Source organism: Canis lupus, chromosome 37 (genome assembly GCF_003254725.2).
Source record: "Canis lupus dingo isolate Sandy chromosome 37, ASM325472v2, whole genome shotgun sequence".
Lineage (NCBI taxonomy): Eukaryota > Metazoa > Chordata > Mammalia > Carnivora > Canidae > Canis > Canis lupus.
The window spans coordinates 16,879,806-16,900,040 of NC_064279.1; the positions used below are offsets into that span (position 1 = coordinate 16,879,806).

General features: G+C 41.7%; 1 protein-coding gene and 1 long non-coding RNA gene across 6 annotated transcripts in view; one reads left to right on the plus strand and one right to left on the minus strand.

Annotated features, from left to right (window-relative positions):
• Positions 1–3,183: 3,183 nt before the first annotated feature.
• LOC112656290 (uncharacterized) lies at positions 3,184–4,765 on the minus strand. Its single transcript, XR_007408797.1, has 3 exons — positions 4,476–4,765; positions 4,227–4,277; positions 3,184–3,972 (listed from the first exon to the last, which is right to left on the minus strand). It is a non-coding gene; the product is annotated as an uncharacterized LOC112656290 (long non-coding RNA).
• The window catches only part of PIKFYVE (phosphoinositide kinase, FYVE-type zinc finger containing), an 83,275-nt gene continuing 67,680 nt past the window's right edge, over positions 4,641–20,235 (plus strand). For 3 of the 5 annotated variants that reach the window (XM_025441487.3, XM_035710976.2, XM_035710977.2), the window contains exons 1-6: positions 4,763–4,902; positions 9,103–9,283; positions 11,645–11,797; positions 12,062–12,097; positions 14,404–14,522; positions 15,283–15,454. In XM_025441487.3, coding sequence (XP_025297272.3) covers positions 9,112–9,283; positions 11,645–11,797; positions 12,062–12,097; positions 14,404–14,522; positions 15,283–15,454 — 652 coding nt within the window. In that variant the 5' untranslated portion in view covers positions 4,763–4,902; positions 9,103–9,111. The other 2 variants (XM_025441486.3, XM_035710975.2) reach the window with 2 other exon arrangements.

The window sequence follows — 20,235 nt, forward strand, 5'->3', positions numbered from 1 at the left end:
CATTTATTCCTGTGGAAATGATTATAGAGATGTGTAAGCTTGTATTTCATCTAGAATCTGAGACCCAAAGTCATCTAAGATTGTAAGATTGTAAATTTACTCCATTTCATGTCAGATTCACATTATCACCCTTTGCCTACTACAAAAGTATGATCATCTTAGTTTCAGAAAAGATTTAGGACAGCCTTGAGGGTACATACAATATAGCATAAAACATTGAGCATATGTGAGTCAAAGAGAGAATAAATATAGGAAATTATACAGAACCAAGGTGAATTTAATCACAAAATGGATTCCATCAAATCCTAAACACTGCTGGAGATGGGCTGCAAATTTGGCTCTGAGCACATATGGGAGGCAAAATCTCAGCATTCGTGAAAGTGTTTCCTAAGCTAGTAATGTAGGAACTCCTTTTACGTTGAAAATATTTTTTTGTAGATCCCTAGAATTGACTTATAATATGCGTATACATGTATGCATAAAACTAGATACATGCTCCTTATGCTATTAGCTCTTATACAACTAAAAAAATAACAAAATTTTATAGACAAAATGACGAGAAACAAAAGTATAAAATAATACATCACCCATTAACAACATTAACTAGATATAACAAATACTATTTGGCTGAAGTTGTTATGGATTTAAATGTGACTATGGAGTTCATTGCTTATATTCTTGTTCTTTTTTTTTTAAAGATTTTATTTATTTATTCATGATAGAGAGAGAGAGAGAGGCAGAGACACAGGCAGACAGAGAAGCAGGCTTCATGCCGGGAGCACGACGTGGGACTCGATCCCGGGACTCCAGGATCATGCCCTGGGCCAAAGGCAGGCGCTAAACTGCTGAGCCACCCAGGGATCCCCTATATTCTTGTTCTTTTGAATTTAGCTTGGCTATTCTGGGTGTCACAGGAGGATTCATTTAGCACACCATCTTTCTTCATTTGGTTGATATTGTATGCCTTGACATTATTTGTTTTTCATTTGGACAATAGAAAATCTGAATATTTTAATATTAGTTGATACTATTTACCATTGTAAACATAAATAGAAACATGGGCTATAAAATTTCTGTCATTATTTGGTTATAAGATGCTCATCTAGATAATAGGGGATTCTCATAAATACATTAAGGCATTTGTGTTTTCAGTTTGTTGATCTAAAGAAATGAAGTAGAATGAACAGTTACTCTACCTTGTGGAATTTCACTTTGTTGGAATTTATTGGCTGTGAAGATTATGGGAGAAAGAACAGTGCAGGTGATTTCTGGGCTTCAGGTTTGGGTGACTGGGTGCCCTTCCACAAAGAAGGGCTATAGAGGGAGTCACAGGTTTGATGGCCAAGATAATGAGTTAAGTGTAAGGTTTGTTAAATTTGAGATGCCTGTGGGACAGCAAGATAGAGATGTTAAGGAGGCAGTTAGCCACATGTATCTGCAGTTCAGGAGGGGTGTCTGAGCTAAAGAGAGAAATTGGAGAATCTTTAGCATTGTTATGGGCTAAATTGTGTGTCCTTCTTTTCCCCGAATTCATATGTTGCAGCTCTAACCCTGCCATACCTCCGAATGTGACTGTGTTTGGAGACGGGACCTTTAAAGAGGTAATTAAGATTAAATGAAGTCATATTCATGGGCCCTAATCCAATCTGATTGGTGTCTTTATCAGAGGAGGAAATTTAGACACACAGGATGTGTGTGCACAGAGGGATGCATATGTGAAGAGGCTGCAAGAGCATGGCCATTTATTTGCAAACTGAGGACAGAGGCCTCAGAAGGTAGTTACCCTGAAGTCACCTTGGTCTTAGACTTCCCAGCCTATGCCTCCAGAATTGTGACAAATAAATTTCTGTGGTTTAGGCCATCCAGTCAGTGGCATTTGTTATAGCAGCCCTAACAAACTAATATAAGCATGTATAATAGTGGAAGCCATGGAATTTATGAGGTCATAAGCTAGAAGAAAAGTCTTCCTCAGTGAGAACTCCATGGAATACTTAACATCTTTAACAGCCAGGTAGAGGAAAACTAGTCCTAAAAAGAGAATGGTAAGGATTGTCTGGGAGGTAGTAGAAAAATCAGCGCAGACTGATGGGAACCAAAGAGAAAGTTTCCAAAATGGAGGGGTTACTGCAGAGAAGGCAAGGAAGACAAAGTCTGAAAATAATGTTGGCAAGTCAGAGGACCTCACACAAATGCAGCTTGAGAAGAATAATTCTATTAGGATGATTCTGAAAGAAGTCATACTATAGGGGATTGAAGTTTGAATGAGAGGGTTGTGGGGGGGAATGCCTGGGTGGCTCAGCAGTTGAGCATCTGCCTTTGACTCAGGGTGTAATCCTGAAGTCCCAGGATGGAGTCCCAGGATGGAGTCCCACATTGGGCTCCCTGCATGGAGCCTGCTTGCTTCTTCCTCTGCCTGTGTCTCTCTCTCTGTCTCTCATGAGTAAATAAATAAGATCTTAAAAAAAAAAAAATTAGTGGGAGGGGGGAACAGAACAAAATTCTTGCAAGAAGACTGACCATGAAATGACGAATATTGCTCTATAAAGTCTTTGTATAATTTTTAAAGACTGCGTAATTGTCCATTTGACTGTATTACTTTCATGTTGTTTGTGTTCGTTAGATATTTGTTTCCTTTTTATTTATTTATTACTGTTTTAAATAACTGTGAAAAACATATTTCACTACATTCTACTTTGCACTTGAATTAGTTCCTTAGGCATAATTGCTAGAATTGCAATTGAATTGAATCAAGAGGTATAAACATTTTTAAGGTGTTTGTTAGATCCATCAAATCACTTTCTAGGAGGGATATACCTATTTATGTTTTCACATGCAGTGTGTGCCGATTTCATTACTTCCTAGGCAGAACTGAATTTCATGATTTTTAAAAACATCTTTGTGTTCTCTACTAAAGGCAATCAGGGATCCTTACAGAACTGACTAATTATAGACCTGGAGCAAAGATGGTTCAAGGTGAGTCTGGTATATATTATTGGATAAGAAAGGAAGGAAGTGCTCAAAAAGTGAGGAAGGCATGTCAAAGGTACAGGAGCTCTGCTTGAAGGGGATCTCACTGGGCTAATCAGGGAAAACTTGACTGTCAAAAAGAGGCACAGTAATGAATTATAGTGTAAAAAAATCACGAATCTGTACTGATACTGTTAAAAAATGAACTGAGGCATATTGCAATTTTTAAGAGTTTATTTGAGCAGGGATTGGGCATTGCCAAATGTGACATGATTGGAAGCACTACAATGACAGGAGCTAGGAGAAAGACTTTTATAGAGAAGAGGCAAAAGCAAAGCAAGCAATTATTTGCTTGACGACAGCTTAGGCAGTTGCCCTACTTGAAAAAGCCTGGGTGGTTTTTTGGTGATTGGTTATCCTTAGGTCTCAAATTCATAACCTCGAGGCATTCATTCCAGGCTTAAGTTTGGGTTTGCTTCCATGGGCTACCAAGGCATCAGAGCTCTCTCAGTCTCCATGGCCTCCTTGTTTAATCAACTGGATAACAGGAATCGATATTAAGAAAGGAAAAGCTATTTTGAGTACAAATGCAACTAATACCTAACAGAGCAGTGTAAGCAAAGTACATACTAGGCACAGTGATCTATTACAATAGATTGCCACACAGCATCACCACAATGAGAAGACTCCGTAAGAACCATAAATGTGCGCTGCAACGAAGCGGTTGCTGGGGGGGGGCGGGGGGCACACCCAAGAACCCTGGCTTTCTCACTCAGGTAGATGAGATTCTCTGCGGAGCATGATAGTCCAGGTGCTGCGGCGGGGGGAGGGGTGTGATGGGGGCCGGTGGTAGTAGAGGAATGGAAGGGGAGGCTGGCGGCTCTCGGGATGATTGCCGAGGAGGGTGATCCGGCTTTCCTTGCACGCGTAGGAGCCTTCAGCCTTCGAGGAGGCCAGCTCCAGGAAAGCTGGGTGGGGATTTGCCAAAACTCTTGAGGACAGGACCTGAAGCATTTAATTTAAACAGTCTGTCACTATGGGTTTCCTTTCGGACCGCCCCGGCCCAGCCCCACGATCGGGGGCCGCGGGTTGGGGCAGGTGTTCTCCAGCTACGCGCACAAGGCTCCCGGCAGGCCCCGGGGGCGCACTACCGCTGGCCACCCCGAGCCACGCGGGCCTGGCTAGACTTCTTTGCACCCAGTCTTGGTGCAGCGCGAAGCCCGAATGAAAAGAGCTACAGAGCTCGCTTCGTCACTTACTGGGGGTCAGGCACTGTGCCAAACGCTCTCCACGCAACATTTGACTTTATCCTAAAAAAAAAAAAAAAAAAAAAGAAAAAAAACCCCCGTGAAGTGGGTGTTCTCAGCCCCAATTTACAGTTAAGAGGGCAGGAGCTTGAAAAACGTAGTCATTTGTGTAAGGTCCCACGGCCAGTGATGGGAGGCGTCAGTCCCGCGGAGCGCGGAGCGCGGTAACATCCCACGGGGCCCACATCTTCGGACACTTACGGTAACCGCAGGGGCCCGGCCAGCCCGCGCCCGGTGACCCCGCACGCGTGATGCTCACGCGCGCAGTCGCCCTGGCGTCCTCGGGGAAGGCCGAGGCGGCCTAATCCGCCCGGCGGGCCCTGACGACTCTATTTGAGCTCGACTCCTCTGGCCTGGCCGTCTGATCCGAACGAGGCGCGGCCGGGAAGGAGGGGGCGGAGCCGGCGCCCGGGAGAGTTGCCGATTGGAGCGAAGGAGCAACAGGGGGCGGGGCCTCCGCGGGAAGCGAGAAGCCGCATCCACCGTGTAAGTGGCTTCGCTTCCTGCCGCAACCGCCGGCGGCCCGAGGACCCCCCCCGTGCGCTCCGGGGCCGCCGTCCTGCGCCTGAGCCGGTGAAGCGGCGGCTGGGGAGGCGGGCGGCCGGCGGGGCCGGGGCGGGAGGCGCAGGTAAGGGAGGCGGCCTGGCGCGCGGCCGGCTGGCGTGGGGAGCGGGGCAGAGGGCCGGCCGGCGTGGGGGGCGCCGGGGCCGGGGCCGGGGCGGAGGGGAGGCCGGAGCAGACCCTGTGCCCGCGGGCAGCCGCCCCCCGCCCCCCGGCCCCTCGGACCCCCGGCTGCCAGCTGCCCCTGGCCCGGCGGGCGGGGAAGGGCGCGGGGGGCGGCTGCTGTGTTGCAAGAGGTTTCCGTGGAGACGCTTGAAGTTCCCGAGCCCCCCCCGCTCCGTCCCGTGTCCCCGAGCTGGTTAGGGGGGTGCCCGGGCCAGGTGGTCCCCACTCTGATGGCTCAGCTCGTGGTCTGTGCGTCCGCGGTGCCTCCGTGGACGGAGAGGAAAGTTCCCGAGCTGCTTGCAGAGCACGACGCCGGCAGTGGGCTTTGCAGAGGAGCCCCCGCCTCCTTAGAGGATGGACCGCTTCTGCCCCGCTTCTGCCCCTCGACGTCCTTCTGTTTCTCCCTGCGGCTGAGGAGGAGGCTTGGTTTCCCACTGGGTATTCTTTCCCGTGTTGGGGACGTGCCCGAGGAAGAGGGGAGGGTGGGATGCGATGGTGTCCTTAGGGGGATCGAGAGCCTCCTATCCCACACGGGGGTTGTTAGTTTCAGGAGGGCCAAGAGCTGTGGCAAGTGTGTGATTCCGTATGAAGCGGGTTGTTTATGTTTATCCGAAGCGTGCGGGCCTCTCCGTGTTAAATCAGCACGCATGGGATCAGCCCGTCCTCGGCCTTAAAATAAGGGCCCTACTGAGGGTAGGGGTAGTTGGCCTCGGGGTACTGCGCCCTCTTATTCCTCACTTACTTAAATCTGCTTTCCGGCTGCTTCAAAACCCTCAACTCCGTCAGGATTAAAAAATGACCTTGTTTTTTGTTTTTGTTTTTGTTTTTTTGTTTTTTTGTTATTGATTGTTCTCTGTTTTGGTTGGGTTTTTTAAAAAAATATTTATTTATTCAGGAGAGACACAGAGAGGGAGAAAGAGGGGCAGAGACACAGGCCGAGGGAGAAGCAGGCTCCCTGCAGGGAGCCCCACGCGGGACTCGAACTTGGGACCCCGGGGTCACGCCCCCGGCCTAAGGCGGCATCAAACCGCTGCCCGGGTTTGGGTTTCTGACTCAGATTGGGGCAGGTTAAGTCTCTTCTGTGGAGCAAGACTACATTCCCTTTTTCTTCCCCTCTGTGCTCTCCTTTTTCCTCTTTCTGGGAGGAGTAATACGGATCACGCGTGGTCTTGCTTTAGTGTATCTGTTGGCATGTTGATGAAAAATCGAACAAAAAAAATCTTTGTTGATGGAAACTGACATTTCTGGTCTTCAGCTGACCTGCATTGTTTTGGATATGTTTTTAAGTAGTTTTAAAAACCGTATTCAGAAATGATTCAGTTGATGGTTTTTGTTTTTTTTTTTTTTTTTCATCTGCTATGTTTTGAAATTGGCTAGATCAGGCTTATTTTCTCTGCTTAACACCTGATTAGCCTTCATGTTGGCTCAATCAAGGAGATAGTATGTGATGGGTCCGTATATACCAGTGGCCACCAAATGAAAAGAGGCAAAGGAACTGGCATGTGGGAGAGTAGGTTCCTATTTCTAATTAATTGCTTATCAGCTAGCAAAGAGTCCTGGTGTACATCACAGATAGTTATTAAGCTGCCAGAGAATGAGAGTTGTAAAGCAGTTTTTTCAAGACCCCAGTGTCAGTATGGAATTTTTAAGGTGAACTCTGTGACTACATTTATGTTTCAGAGATTACACTTGCTGAGTGTTGTCATGGTAATTTTTAGTACATCTCTAAAGCTTATTAATTGGTTTTGTTTGTGGGTGACCCCAAGAAGTTATGCTGAGGTTCTTTATGCACATTGCTAACTCTGCTTCTGATGTTACTTGTGTCAAAGTAAAATGTAGACTGTTTTCCCAGGCCTGAGGGTTATTGTAAGCACATAATCCTTTTTTATTAGTGCTCTTTTTTTTTTTTCTTCCCCTTTTTTTCCTCCCCTCCCACCCCCTTGTGAGTCTACACTTAGTCAGCAGCTTGCTTCAAAATCCTTTATGCTGGAATATGGATTGTTGACTACTCTCCCCCATACAGGGTGATATTAGAGATCTCCATCTCTCTCTCCCTCCCTCTCCCCCTTTCCTCCTCCTTCCCCTCCCTCTCCCCCTTTCCTCCTCCTTCCCCTCCCTTTCCCCCTTTCTTCCTCCTTCCCCTCCCTCTCCCCCTTTCCTCCTCCTTCCCCTCCCTCTCCCCCTTTCCTCCTCCTTCCCCTCCAACCCCTTCCTTACTTCCTTCCCTCTCTGCTCTTCCTCAACACTCCTTCCTCTTTTTCTTCCTCCTTTCCTCCCCCTCCTCCAACCAATAAACATTATTGCCAAATCATGTTCAGGTCCATGGTTTCATTTCTGCTGTGTTTAATTAATCAATTATTAATCAGGCTGTGTCTTGAGTAGTTAGAATTCAGATAGGCTAGAATTGGAAGTCTATGAAGAGCTACAAAAATCAGTTTGATCTAAAGAGGAATTTCAGGATGAAACTTTGGGGTCTAATTACAGTTCTACCACTGAATGTGTGACCCTCCAGACTATTGTTTTAGGTTCTGTGTACATTGGTTGGCTCAAAGGTAAAATGTATTAATAAGTCTAGCTCTGTGTGACCTCCAGGATTTTTGTAAAAGTAAAACGGGGTGGTAGATATGATTTTGTTTTGTTTTGGTTTTTTTTTGTAGATATGATTTTGAAAGTAAAAAACATTTTGCGAATATGATGTCCCCTTTGTAACATGTAAATTAGATGACAAACTATAGCACTGTGATGACTAGTTATGCGTGGTTTATGGTTCTCATTTATTTGAGATCTTAATATGGCAGGAAACAGATACTGGTATTTTCCTGTAACCTCCCTCTGGTGAGGAATTTTAGGTATTTAGAAAAAAACCCTTTAAGATCTTCATTTTAATGTCTTTGTGAGTTTACTCTTAAAAGGAGAAAAGCCTGGTTCATGTGCTTAGAAGAAGAGATGATAGGAACAGCTTGTTGATTTAGTCCTTGACGTGATAAGACATAGCTCGAGTTTATACAGAAGTGTCATTAAGGGATGACTTTTCTTTCCTTGGAAATATTTATGTTTTACCTTTTTTTGTTTTTAAAAAATTTTTTAAAAAGATTTATTTATTTTAGAGAGAATCTCAAGCAGACTCCCTGCTGAGCTTGAGCCCAGATGCTGGGCTCCTGGTCTTATCTCATGACCCTGAGATCATGACCCGAGCTGAAATCAAGAGTCAGACGCTTAACTGACTGAGCCACCCAGGCCCTGTTATGTTTTAGTTTTGGGGGGTAAGGGGAGAGAAAGAGCTTGAGTAGGGCAGAGGGAGGGAGAGAGAATCCCAAGCAGGTTCCACGTTCAGTGTGGAGCCCCACACGGGACTTGATCTCACAACCCTGAGACCATTTAATCAAGAAGAGTTGGACACAACTGACTGAGCTGCCCAGGTGCCCCTGCCTTACATTTTGTGTAAAAGAAAAAAATAGAAATAAGTTCAAAAAATTTTGAGGAATTAACATGCATATATAAAACCAGTTTTCTCCTAATACTTTACTTTTATTTATTTTTAAGATTTTATTTATTCATGAGAGACTCAGAGAGAAGGCGGAGACATAGGCAGAAGGAGAAGCAGGCTCCCTGCAGGGAGCCCGATGAGGGACTTGATCCCAGGATCCCTGGATCAGGCCTTGGGCCAAGGGCAGGCACTCAACCGCTGAGCCATCCAGACGTCCCTTCCCTATAATTTTAAAGAGCTATTGAGTAGCTGTCTTTCCAAAACGAATCTTAAAAGGAAAAAGATATGTTATGTCAAAATGCTTTTTTTTTTTTTCCTGCTCACATTTATACTGTGCCTCCAAACTGTTAATGATCTAGATATTTTCTGTAGATTGAATCGCAATGGTGAGAGTTAGATTAGCTGTGTGATCATAGTTTCAGGCGATTGAGACCCTTACGATCTAGACTGCAATGTTTTTAATCCTCAGTTTGCGATGTGTGCTAAATCAGATCGATTCACTCTTTGGTTTTCGGAGGTCTGAATTTTCAGAGTCAGATTTTCCAGACATTTAGGGATGCTGTTTGGAATCAACCTTTGAGCTCACGTAGGACCCCCCCGTTTTTTGTTTTTTAGACTCATGAGATGGCCACAGATGATAAGACTTCCCCAACATTGGACACTGCTAATGATCTGCCGCGGTCTCCTACTAGTCCTTCTCACCTCACACACTTCAAACCTTTGACTCCTGACCAGGACGAACCTCCTTTCAAGTCAGCGTATAGTTCTTTCGTCAACCTCTTTCGGTTTAACAAAGGTAGGCCTTAACAAAGGTAGGCCGTGTTCTCAGACGGGGTCAGAGAACCTGCAGGTGTGAGTCTCTGAAATTCCCTTGTTCAGCTTTCAGGCTGTGTCTTGGCAAGAATGTGGACTGTCAACAAGGAGACAGCTTTGGTCATGGGCTACTGGGGTTTACTGCTCAAGAGGAGAAAGCTAGAATTTTCCCTGTAATCTTACTAATTATTGGTAACTGAAGATCTGAATTGAAAACTAATGTTAAAAAGAGGCATCTCTTTGAGGTTAGCATTTTTTCCTCTCCCAGCCCCCCTTCCTTAATGTTTCAACTCTCTTAAGTTCACAGAATGGACTTTGTTCTTGTAGGGGTTAATAGCCAAAAGTTTTTTTTTTTTTTAAAGATTTACTTATTCATGAGAGAGAGAGAGAGAGAGAGAGAGAGAGGCAGAGAGGCAGAGACGCAGAGACGCAGAGACACAGGCAGAGGGAGAAGCAGGCTCCATGCTGGGAGCGCGACAGGGGACTCCACCCCTGGTTTCCAGGATCATGTGGAAGATCTGAGCCGAAAAGGTGGCGCTAAACCGCTGAGCCACCCAGGGATCCCCCAATGGCCAAAAGATTTTAATTAAACCCATAAAACTAGAAGAATCAGCATATGGGAGGAAATGTTCTTATTTTTCCAAAATTGAAACTGTCAGCATGCCTGTTGACTTAAACCCATTAGATTAAGGTGTAAATGTAGTAATACCAAGAGAAAAGATGCTTTTAGCTTAAAGATACTGTTTATTTATTTCAGGAAATTTAATATCAATGCAGTACTTTTTTTTTTTTTCAATTTTATTTATTTATTTATTTATGATAGTCACACAGAGAGAGAGAGAGAGAGAGAGAGAGACAGAGACACAGGCAGAGGGAGAAGCAGGCTCCATGCACCGGGAGCCCGACGTAGGATTCGATCCCGGGTCTCCAGGATCGCGCCCTGGGCCAAAGGCAGGTGCTAAACCGCTGCACCACCCAGGGATCCCAATGCAGTACTTTTATTTAATCAACAGTCTGTGTTCCAAACAAATGCTTGTCCTCAAAAGAAAACTTCCCTTCCAGGATCCAGTCCAAGGTCACATATTACATTTAGTTTTCATCCATCTTTAGTCTCTCATTCTTTGTCTTTTGTGAGACTGGCATTTTTGTGGAGAACACACCAATTATTTTACAGAATATTTTTTAATTGGAATCTTATTTTCCTTTTTTTCATTGAAGTATAGCTGACACAGTGTTACTTTAGTTTCGGGTGTACAGCATAGTGATTGGACAAGTCTTTCCATTATGCTGTGTTCCCCACAGGGGTAGCTCCCATCTGCCACCATGCAGCACTATTACAGTACCACTGACTATGTTGCCTGTGTTGTGCCTTTCATCCCCATGACTTGTTCATTCCATAACTGGAAGTGGAAAGGTACTTTTTAAGTGAGCTCTTTTTAAGTAATACATTTTTTACCTGGAAAAAATTTAAAAAGAAATATGGCCTGTATATTTACTTTTTATTTGGGCTGTATTATTTGACATGCATTAGAAAATAATCCCTCTTGTTGTAAGGAATTTGAGGGTTATTCAGGAGAAATTTTAATAGTAGTAACTGACTTTTAGTAGTAGTCATATTTAAAGCCGTGTAAAATCTCCTATTAGTCCATTTTTAAGATGATGACTTTTTAAAAAATCTTATTGTTTACTTTTAGATTTACAGAAAAATTGGGAAGATAGAAGAGAGTTCTCATATACTCCTATGCCCAGTTTTCCCTATTATTATCAGCTTACATTACTGTAGTATACTTACTATAATTAATGAACTATCTTTGACACACTGTTATTAAAGTACGTGTTTTATTTATACTTTTTCAGTTTCTACCTAAATTCATTTTTCTGTTCTATGATCTCATTGAACACATTATATTTAGTCACATTAGAGCCACATTATGTTTAGTCATTATTAGAAAGTAATCTTTTTATTCACCAAATGTTCATTGAGCACATACTACTACCCACTATTACATGGTTTTAATAGTGCATGGGATCTATCTCAAAAACAAAACAGATAAAAAAAAAATCTCTGCAGTCATGTAAAGCTTGCAATCTATTTCCTTTAATATGCTCAAGATATTTCTAATGAAAAGTAAAAAAACTGAGGATCACATATACCAAGGATGTAATACCGGCCTATAATTGTGCCATTTTCTTTGGATTTCTTTTTTTTTTTTTAATGTAATTTTTAATTACACGAGTAAATACATATATACATTATTTTCTGAAGAATTTCATCTATTCCTTCTCTTTGCTATACTTTGAGTCTTACTTTTTTCAAATAATGCCAAGCTTTCCATTGCTACAGAGCGAGCAGAAGGGGGCCAGGGAGAGCAGCAGTGTCTAAGTGGAAGTTGGACCAGCCCTCAGCTCCCTTCAAGAACACAGTCTGTGAGGTCACCTACACCTTATAAAAAGCAGCTTAATGAGGAACTCCAGCGACGATCGTCAGCCGTATTAGGTGAGACAGTATTTCTTGTTTCATTTCTCTCTCGTGTTAGATTTTTTCCAGTCACAGTGTTTCCCAGGTTGTTTATTAACTTTACTTTTCTGCTGTTTGGAATAGTCAGGTGCTCTTCAGAATTAATGAAACTGTTACCTTGGTAGTGAAAGAATTCGTTGGTACCTAAAAAAAAAAAAATTCTTAAGCATTTTATTAAATTTTAATTTAGGCCAAGCACAGATCTCTTGACTGTTTTTTGATAATTACTTGCTTGGGTTTCAGAAGAGAACAGTTTGCCACATCCCCAGGAGAACACAGGTTAGTTAAAACTTTGTGAATGAATTCTGCATCTGTTCTTGGGATGGCTAGTGTCATGTGGTGTGCATGCCTCTGGCTGCGGAACTCTCAACTCCGTTAGTGGGCTGCCACTTGCTCTTGGCCGTCTGTCCTTGTTGGGGTATAGACTGTCATTGTGGCTGGATAAGCTGAGCTCTTGCCTGTTTGTTCTCTGTCCTGGTGTACTATAGTCATCTCCTTCATTTTCATGTTCTTCTGATGAGTATAGGGCGGGGATCAGTACCTGAATTGAGAGACAAGGCAAAGTGAGTTGTTTTATGTTTTATTTCTATTAGAGTATTAAACTCAGCACAGTGGTTTGCCCTGCTCAAGGTGATAGAAGAAAGGCAGTGAGAGGTGGCATAATAGAGAAAGAGGTGCAGCATTGGAAGTCAGGTGTCCCTGAACTCCAGACCTGTCTTGTCTGGCCATTCTTCCCCATGAGAGAGATCCTCGAGTGAAAAGTAGGCAGGCACAGGTAATGGGTGTTGGCAGAAGGGTATCTAATAGCCGAGACTTGGTTCAGAACCTCCTGAGGACTGGAGCAGAGCTGGCTACATCACCTCTGCCTGTTTCCTAGGGCAATGAGCCTCAGCCTGGGTTACAACAGCCAGTTGGAAGGAAGAATTAGAAGGTGGGAAGGGAGGGAGAGGGAGAAAGAAGCTCTTCCTTTACTCCAAATGGTTGGAAGGAAGAGACCATCCCTACTTTAACCTTTAAGCTCAGTAAACGCCTTTGCATGTGAACCTGACCTATGCTGAATTAAGCATAGAATTTCTTTGTTTATGGAGAAGGACTAGACTCTATTAGGGATTACAAACTGACAGCCTGTCACACCTTGCCTTAGTGTTTGGATAAACTTAAATTTAAATATCACTAGGTGGAGCTTGTAATGTCTAGTTTGCTGCAATCCCCACTGCTCCTTCAGCCTTAGCTGCTAGAGGCAGTTAAGCTTTAGAAGCCTGATACTGACCAATCAAGTTCCTTTTTCTACTAAAAGGCTATAATTCCACAATTTACTAGCACTGTGACTTTAGGAAAATCATTTAATTATGTAATATCCATTTTACAAGAGAAGCACCTAAGGTTATTTAGGGCAGAGTGCTAGACCAGATTTTCTCTCAGGACTCTTTCGCTTTCTTCTGAGACCTGTGATTCTGTTGGTTCCAGGAATAGCCTTGCTCTTCCTCTTCTAGCGAGTGATGCTGTTCGTATTCTTTTACTTCTAAGGAGCTAAATTCAAGGGCCTTCATAATTATTTGTTGTCCCTGCATGGGAGCACAGCCATTGCAATCTAACAGCTTCATCTGCCTTTTTTTTTTTTTTTTAACTTACAAATTATGGACACTTGCTTTATATTGTGATACTCAAGAAAAATTTGGTCATTCTAATACTTACACATTGTTTTCTAGTGATAACACATGAGGTATCTGCTGAAATTAGCATATTACTATTTATAGAAATACAAAGTTTTTAAAGTTTTTCAACATAGGTGCACTTTTGATAATTATTTGTATTACTCAGTTGTCTTGGGAAGTTCTTTGTCAATTTAGATTTAGAGCAGAACCTCTTATTTTTTGGTAATCCTTTCTGTCTCACCCAACCAAAAGTTGTAAAAAAAAAAAAAAAAAAAGTGTAAGTGATCCCTTCCAGTTTGGAGATACAGCGTTGAGGAGGTGGCAGAAAAGGGTAGGATTGGAGTTCTAGCAATGCTTTGGCATTTTTCATCAGTTTAGACCTTGTGAAGGGAATTTTATGGGTAAATTACCACCCTGTATGTTCTGAACACTGTCAGTCTTTGGGGACATGGTTATTAAAGTCCTTTCTGATCATCTGCTTCATGAGGCTTTAGGAACTCGGTCTGTAGGCTAAACTGAACTGTTTGACTGGAGAGACTGAGCCAGGTTAACTCAGCGATTGCTTTTTCTTCTGCTAAATTTCTAGCAGGTATTTGTTATGGCTTAGGACTAAAGAGCCTAATAAATCATTAATGAATTTTGGGGCCATTTAAGTAGTGTGTCTGTCTGAGGCCTCAAAACCGTCAGTGATCTTAGTGCTTCTCTTAGATAACTCTTGCTTGTGAAGCAGTGTTTTACATGGACTTGCAACAGCCTTGTACCTTTATAAAGACTGGTTTTAACTATCAATCCATGTCACTGGCTGGGAGAACATAAAGGCACTGTGCATCACATATATACCTTATTTTATTTTGTACAGGTATTAGAACGAATAACCAGGTTGCTTTTTGTTTGGTTTTGTTTTTTTTTTTTTTGGTAAATGTGGCTCAGACACAAGAAGGAAAGCAGAACCTACCTTTGGAGGTCATGACCCTCGTACAGCTGTTCAGCTTCGAAGCCTCAGCACAGTATTAAAACGCCTCAAAGAAATCATGGAAGGGAAAAGCCAGGTACTCTCTAGGGGCTTTAGAAGATTATTTATTAAACACTTATATGGGGCTTGTACTATACTTACTAAAAATGGCATAGTGCTACTCGACTCAAAAGAATGTTTAGTTAGTACTTCCTCCAGGTATGAACTCGTAGTTTTACATATAAATTCTTAATTTTAATTTACCAGTTTTTCCCCCCCTTTATAGTTAGTGCTTTTTGTTTTTTTTGTTTTTTTTTTTTTCTTTTTAGTGCTTTTTGTTTTAAGTTAGTGCTTTTCTGGTTAGGAAGTATATATTTAGCCCAGAGTCAGTAAATAGTCTTTCATGGTTTTTTCAAGAAACTTTATTATTCATGTGAAGCTTTGGGGCCAAGCTTTAGTTTTTCTTCATGCATGTTTAATTGCACCTAGTGCCATATTTTTTTTTAAAGACCATTCTTCACTGATTGCATTATAAATCTTGTCATAAGTCCATATACATGTGTGAGGGTGTGTCAGGGCTTTCTTTTCTGTTCTAGAATTCTATTTTTTTCTATCCCTGAACGAATTTTCAAATTTTCTAGTTTTAGAGTAAGTCTTAATGGCCAATAATATGTCTTTCGACTTTGTTCTTGTTTAAGGCTGCCTTAAAGGTCATTTTAGCCTTTTCCATGCCATATGAATTCTCAAAATAGTTTGTCAATTTCTGCAGAAAAATCCTGTGTAGGATATTGATTAGCATTACATTCGTCCTTGAATCTTTTCATATTTTCAATTTCACATAATTGTTACTGTTACAGGATAGCGACCTAAAGCAATACTGGATGCCAGACAGCCAATGTAAAGAGTGCTATGACTGCAGTGAGAAATTTACAACCTTCAGACGCAGACATCATTGCCGCCTATGTGGGCAGATTTTTTGTAGTCGTTGCTGTAATCAAGAAATCCCTGGAAAATTTATGGGCTATACAGGTAAATGCATTTTATTGATAGTTTTACAGTTTTTAAAGGTCATAACTATAAAATAGTTGTAATACAGGACCGATGTTAAGCCAATTTTTATTTTGGGTTTCATGTGTGAGACATGGCGGGGACAGAAGCTAGGGAGATGCAGCTTTGCATTAAAGGACTTTACAGTCGAATAATAAAATAGATGGAGAGGTTCATAAATAACTAGAGTAAAAGATAGTGTATCATAGATGCTAGCGAAAAACCACAGGAACATTAATATTTATTAGACAAGGTGGCTAGGATAGATTACTAATATATTATCACTATAAGAAATTTTATTCTACAAAATGCAGATCATCCCCAAGTTATAGGACACTGTACTTGAGCAAATTGCATCTTATTCATATTCTTTCATAAATTTATCAATATGGAAATTTTAAATTATTTGTTGAAGCAGAAAACACTAAACAATGGTGTGTGGATTTATACAGTGATTTGGGAGTGGAAGGTGGGCAGAAGTTACCAAAAGGAGGACGCTTTTTGCATCTCTCAAATTATTTTTGTTACCATGCAAATCTTCCTCTTAGCTTCATTCACTCCCCCCGCTTCCCTCCCCCGCCAAACTGTTAGGGGTTTAGAGCTCAGTCATCTTTTATCAAGATTGTGGCTATAGCCTTGCAAATAATTTTTTTAAAAAAGATTTTATTATTTATTCATGAGAGACACACAGGGAGAGAGAGGGAGAGGCAGAGACACAGGCAGAGGAAGAAGCAGGCTCCATGCAGGGAGCCCGATGTGGGACTCGATCCCAGGTCTCCAGGATTACACTCTGGGCTGAAGGCAGTGCTAAACCGCTGAGCCACCTGGGTTGCCCTCAAATAATTTTTTACCCTTAGTTTTTTCCTACCTCTAATTCCTTTTGCACACTCTGGTCATTATTCTTTGTTAAATGTTAATTTGAGCCCATGGGGTATTCCCCTGCCTAAAACCCTTTCAGAGCTCCTGTTACCCTGAGGATAAAATCTTGTTAATATGGTTGTGTTAGTTTCTCCAGGCTGCCATAACAAAATGCTACAAGCTGAATTGCTTAGAACAATAGAAATTTATTTTCTCACAGTTCTGGAGGCCAGAGCTACCATAATAGCTCTCACTCCATAGGTCAGGGAACTAATGTAGGGACTCAGACATTTGCTGAGAATGTTGATTCCAATTATATATTTTATAACTGAGGAGTAACCACAGAATAACCACTGAACCCACTATCCAATGGATCTGAGCCAAAACTCTGTTGATCACCTGACCTCTATAAGCCCCTGTTCTAACTAATAGATTATAATAAGATTTTGGGTCTCCTGGAATTAGACCAAAGTCCAATAATTCCCCAAAGGTTTGCCTGTTACCTTTTTCTCAATACACAGTTACCCTGTAAAAGGCTATAGGTCCCTTTGGGGAAGGCTGGTAGAAAGATTAATAGTAAGTTTTTGGCAGTGTAGCAAGGTTCTTCCTCAAGGGGACCCAGACTCCCTGCTCCATTCAAGAAATTCTGGGTCTGTAAATGGCTCAAGTCTTAAAATTAATTGAGAGGCCATGACTGTTTTTGATTTAAGTTAGACTCCTGTCCACTTGATCTAGAGTTCTTATACAAATCTAGTTAAGAATTTAGTAGACTGCCCATCGACTTCACTTCTGGGAATACCATGATCAGTGCCATAGGTCACTACAAGCCAGACTATTCTGATTGTTGCTTTGACTCTACTGTCTATTATAGTATCCATGCCCACCTTGTCATTGGCATGATTAAATGCCAGCATTTTGCCCCGGCCACCCTGGGATCTAATGGTCTCCATTGCATTTAGGTTTCCCAATTCAATGGCAGCAGTTCCCACTGTAATTTCTGACCTACAGAGAGGAGTGACCACAAAGCTCTACAAGGATGCTGGGGCTGCCCTCACAAATTTATTTCTCATGGTCATGAAAGGTATATGCTCCAGATCCTCCTGGTGTGAGTGGGTAGGTCTTACTTGGTAAAACCTTGCTTAACATTTAATCTCCCTAATTCTTTGGATCCCTTCCTTCATAGTATACCAGGACAGCTCTGGCCTTTCAACTTCTTTCAGTATAGTCCACTTTTAGTCCATGTTTCAGCCAACCAGTCAACCAATGAGACTGTTAGGGCCCCTTTTTACCTCTCAAACTATGTTACTCAATCGAGAATCTCTACTTAGTGGGCTCATATCAATAAATTCAGCTGGGTCCTACTTTATGTTCTTTCCACTCTTCTTCTATACCTCTGATATATATCTACATACCTATTCCCTGGGTTTCTGTCTATATACATTGGAAAAATCATGTGGTTCTTTTGGAATGTAGTGTACCTTCTCGTGGGTCACACTATATCTTACCTTTCAGGGCTTGCTGGGACTTGAGTCCCAGCCTGTTATAGTTCTAGAAACAAAGAGGGTAGTGGGAGTGGGTCCTGAGTAGAATAAGCAGTGTCTTGCAAGGTAGCAAACTCAGGCCATTTTGGATTTCTCAGACAAATTAGGGTTAATCTCCTCTGACAGGGTGCAAAGAAAGGCAAAAGAAGACTCAGCAGAATTTTGGGGTTTAGTGTCCCCAGCTTCATCAGGATCTTTCCGTATGTCCCCTCTACTTTTCAGGATTCCATTCCTTACTAATCAGCGTCCTCATTTTCACAGCAGTCATACTGCAAGATTAGTGATTCAGTGTGTGTTGTAATTAGCCACCTACAGGATGAAAGTCTTAGTTTGATTTTCAGCTCTGTGGCTATAGGGGATGATGATTTCTTTCAGGGAAGACATAGAAACTTCCAGGTAATTTGTACAGCTGGGAATTTGAATTCCTGAGTCATCCTTTCTCCCTTACCCCTCGACTTTGTCTAGTAATAGGAGCAACCAGTTAGTCTCATTATACCTGTTATTTTGACAAAAATATTCTAAGATATGAGGCATACCCACTTTATGGAAAGTGATCTACTTAATTAAAGCCAACAGATTGTCTATGTTAATTATATGTTAATCAAAAACCCTTCACAGTTTTGACTAACCAACCAGTCTCCAAGTTGACAGATAAAATTAACCATTGCAAATGGGATAATATTTGCTGCACACAGTTGTATATTATAGCCTTGAGTAATTGTCAAGTACTTAGAACAATGTATGGCACATAGAAAGGGACAAATGAATATTAAGCAGGTATTGGTGGCAGTAGCAATAATACCTTTGCATCTGTCATACAACTTTTTTTCAAGAGATTTTTTAGTTTATTCATTTGAGAGAGAGAGAAAGAACATGAACAGGGGCAGAGGGAGAGGGAGAAGCAGATTCCCCACTGAGCAGGGAGCCCGATGTGGGGCCCTATTCCAGGACCCTGGGATCACGACTTGAGCTGAAGGCAGACACTCAGCTGAGCCACACAGGTGCCCTGTCATGCAACTTAATTATATGTGTGTCTTTCACCTTAGCGGACCAAGTTCTTTGGTAGTGGAGCTATGTCTCCTCAATCTTTGTATCCCATCATATAATATAGGCAAGTGTTTAGCAGGCACTTGCTGATGAAGGTTCTTTATGGAATGAAAACTTTTAAGTTCAGGTTTGACTGTGTCCTGATCATTTTCATTCTAATAGCTGACTGCTTAAGGGAGATTTCCTTATAGTAAGAAACTAACCAAGCCTTTGTTGTGGCAACTTAAAGACCTTGCTGCAGGATGTGATTTCACTTTCTTACTGCAGTTCTACTTTGGCCTGTTGGTGGTCCTGACCCTCATTTATTCCAGACTGGATTCACTTTTTTTGGTCCTGTTTGAAATATTTATGTTTTTCCTTGGTTTTGGTATATTTCATCTGTTGATTTTTGACATTGGAAATGAGTAATGCAACAGGTGATACTTAATCTTAAAATATATGCATAATTTAACAAAATATATGCATACTTTAACAAGATTGAGGACTACATACTTGTAGTCTTAAAATGAAAAAAAAATGGGGTGCTGGGGTGGCTGAGTCAATTAAGTGTCTGTCTTCAGCCCAGATCATGATTCTGGGGTCCTAGGATTGAGCCCCAGGTTGGCCTTCCTGCTCAGTGGGCAGCTTGCTTCTCCCTCTTCCTCTGCCATTCCCCCCTTACTTGTGCTTTCTGGCTCTATGTGGCAAATAAATAAAATCTTTAAAAGAAAAAAAAATTAAAATGCCATTTACTATATACTTGGTTATAATTACAGTAAAATCAGAGTACAGTTGCCTTTAAGAAATGTTTTGTTACATGTTACATCAGTTTTCTAATGTTAATTGTAAAATAAAAATTAAGGTAAAATTGTTAAATAACATTTGTAAAGTTTAATTATCTGACCTTTTTGGTTTTTTTGGTACACTAAACTTACAGAATTACACATAGTTACCATAAAGTAGGATAGAGATGAAAACTTCGGTTTGGGCAGGGCTGCATTTTTTTCTAAAAAAAAAAAAAGACAGCATATGAAAGTATTAAATTACCTTGTTGTTTGTCCTCTGAAGAATATTTCATTGTCAACTCAACTTTTGCTATAGGAAAAGTTTAATATTTTCCCCCACATATTTCATATTGTCTGTAAGCCCATTTTCTATTTGTTTTTAAGACGGTGCCCCCTTGTGGAGGCCACTCAAAGGCTTCACAAAGGAGACCTAACATTTTCTTCCTTACTTCCTGCCCAGGGACAATATGTTGTAATAAACCATTGTATTGGTTTATTTATCTATTTGAAACAATTTTTTTGCTCAGACCTACTGTCCCTTATTTCATTTTTA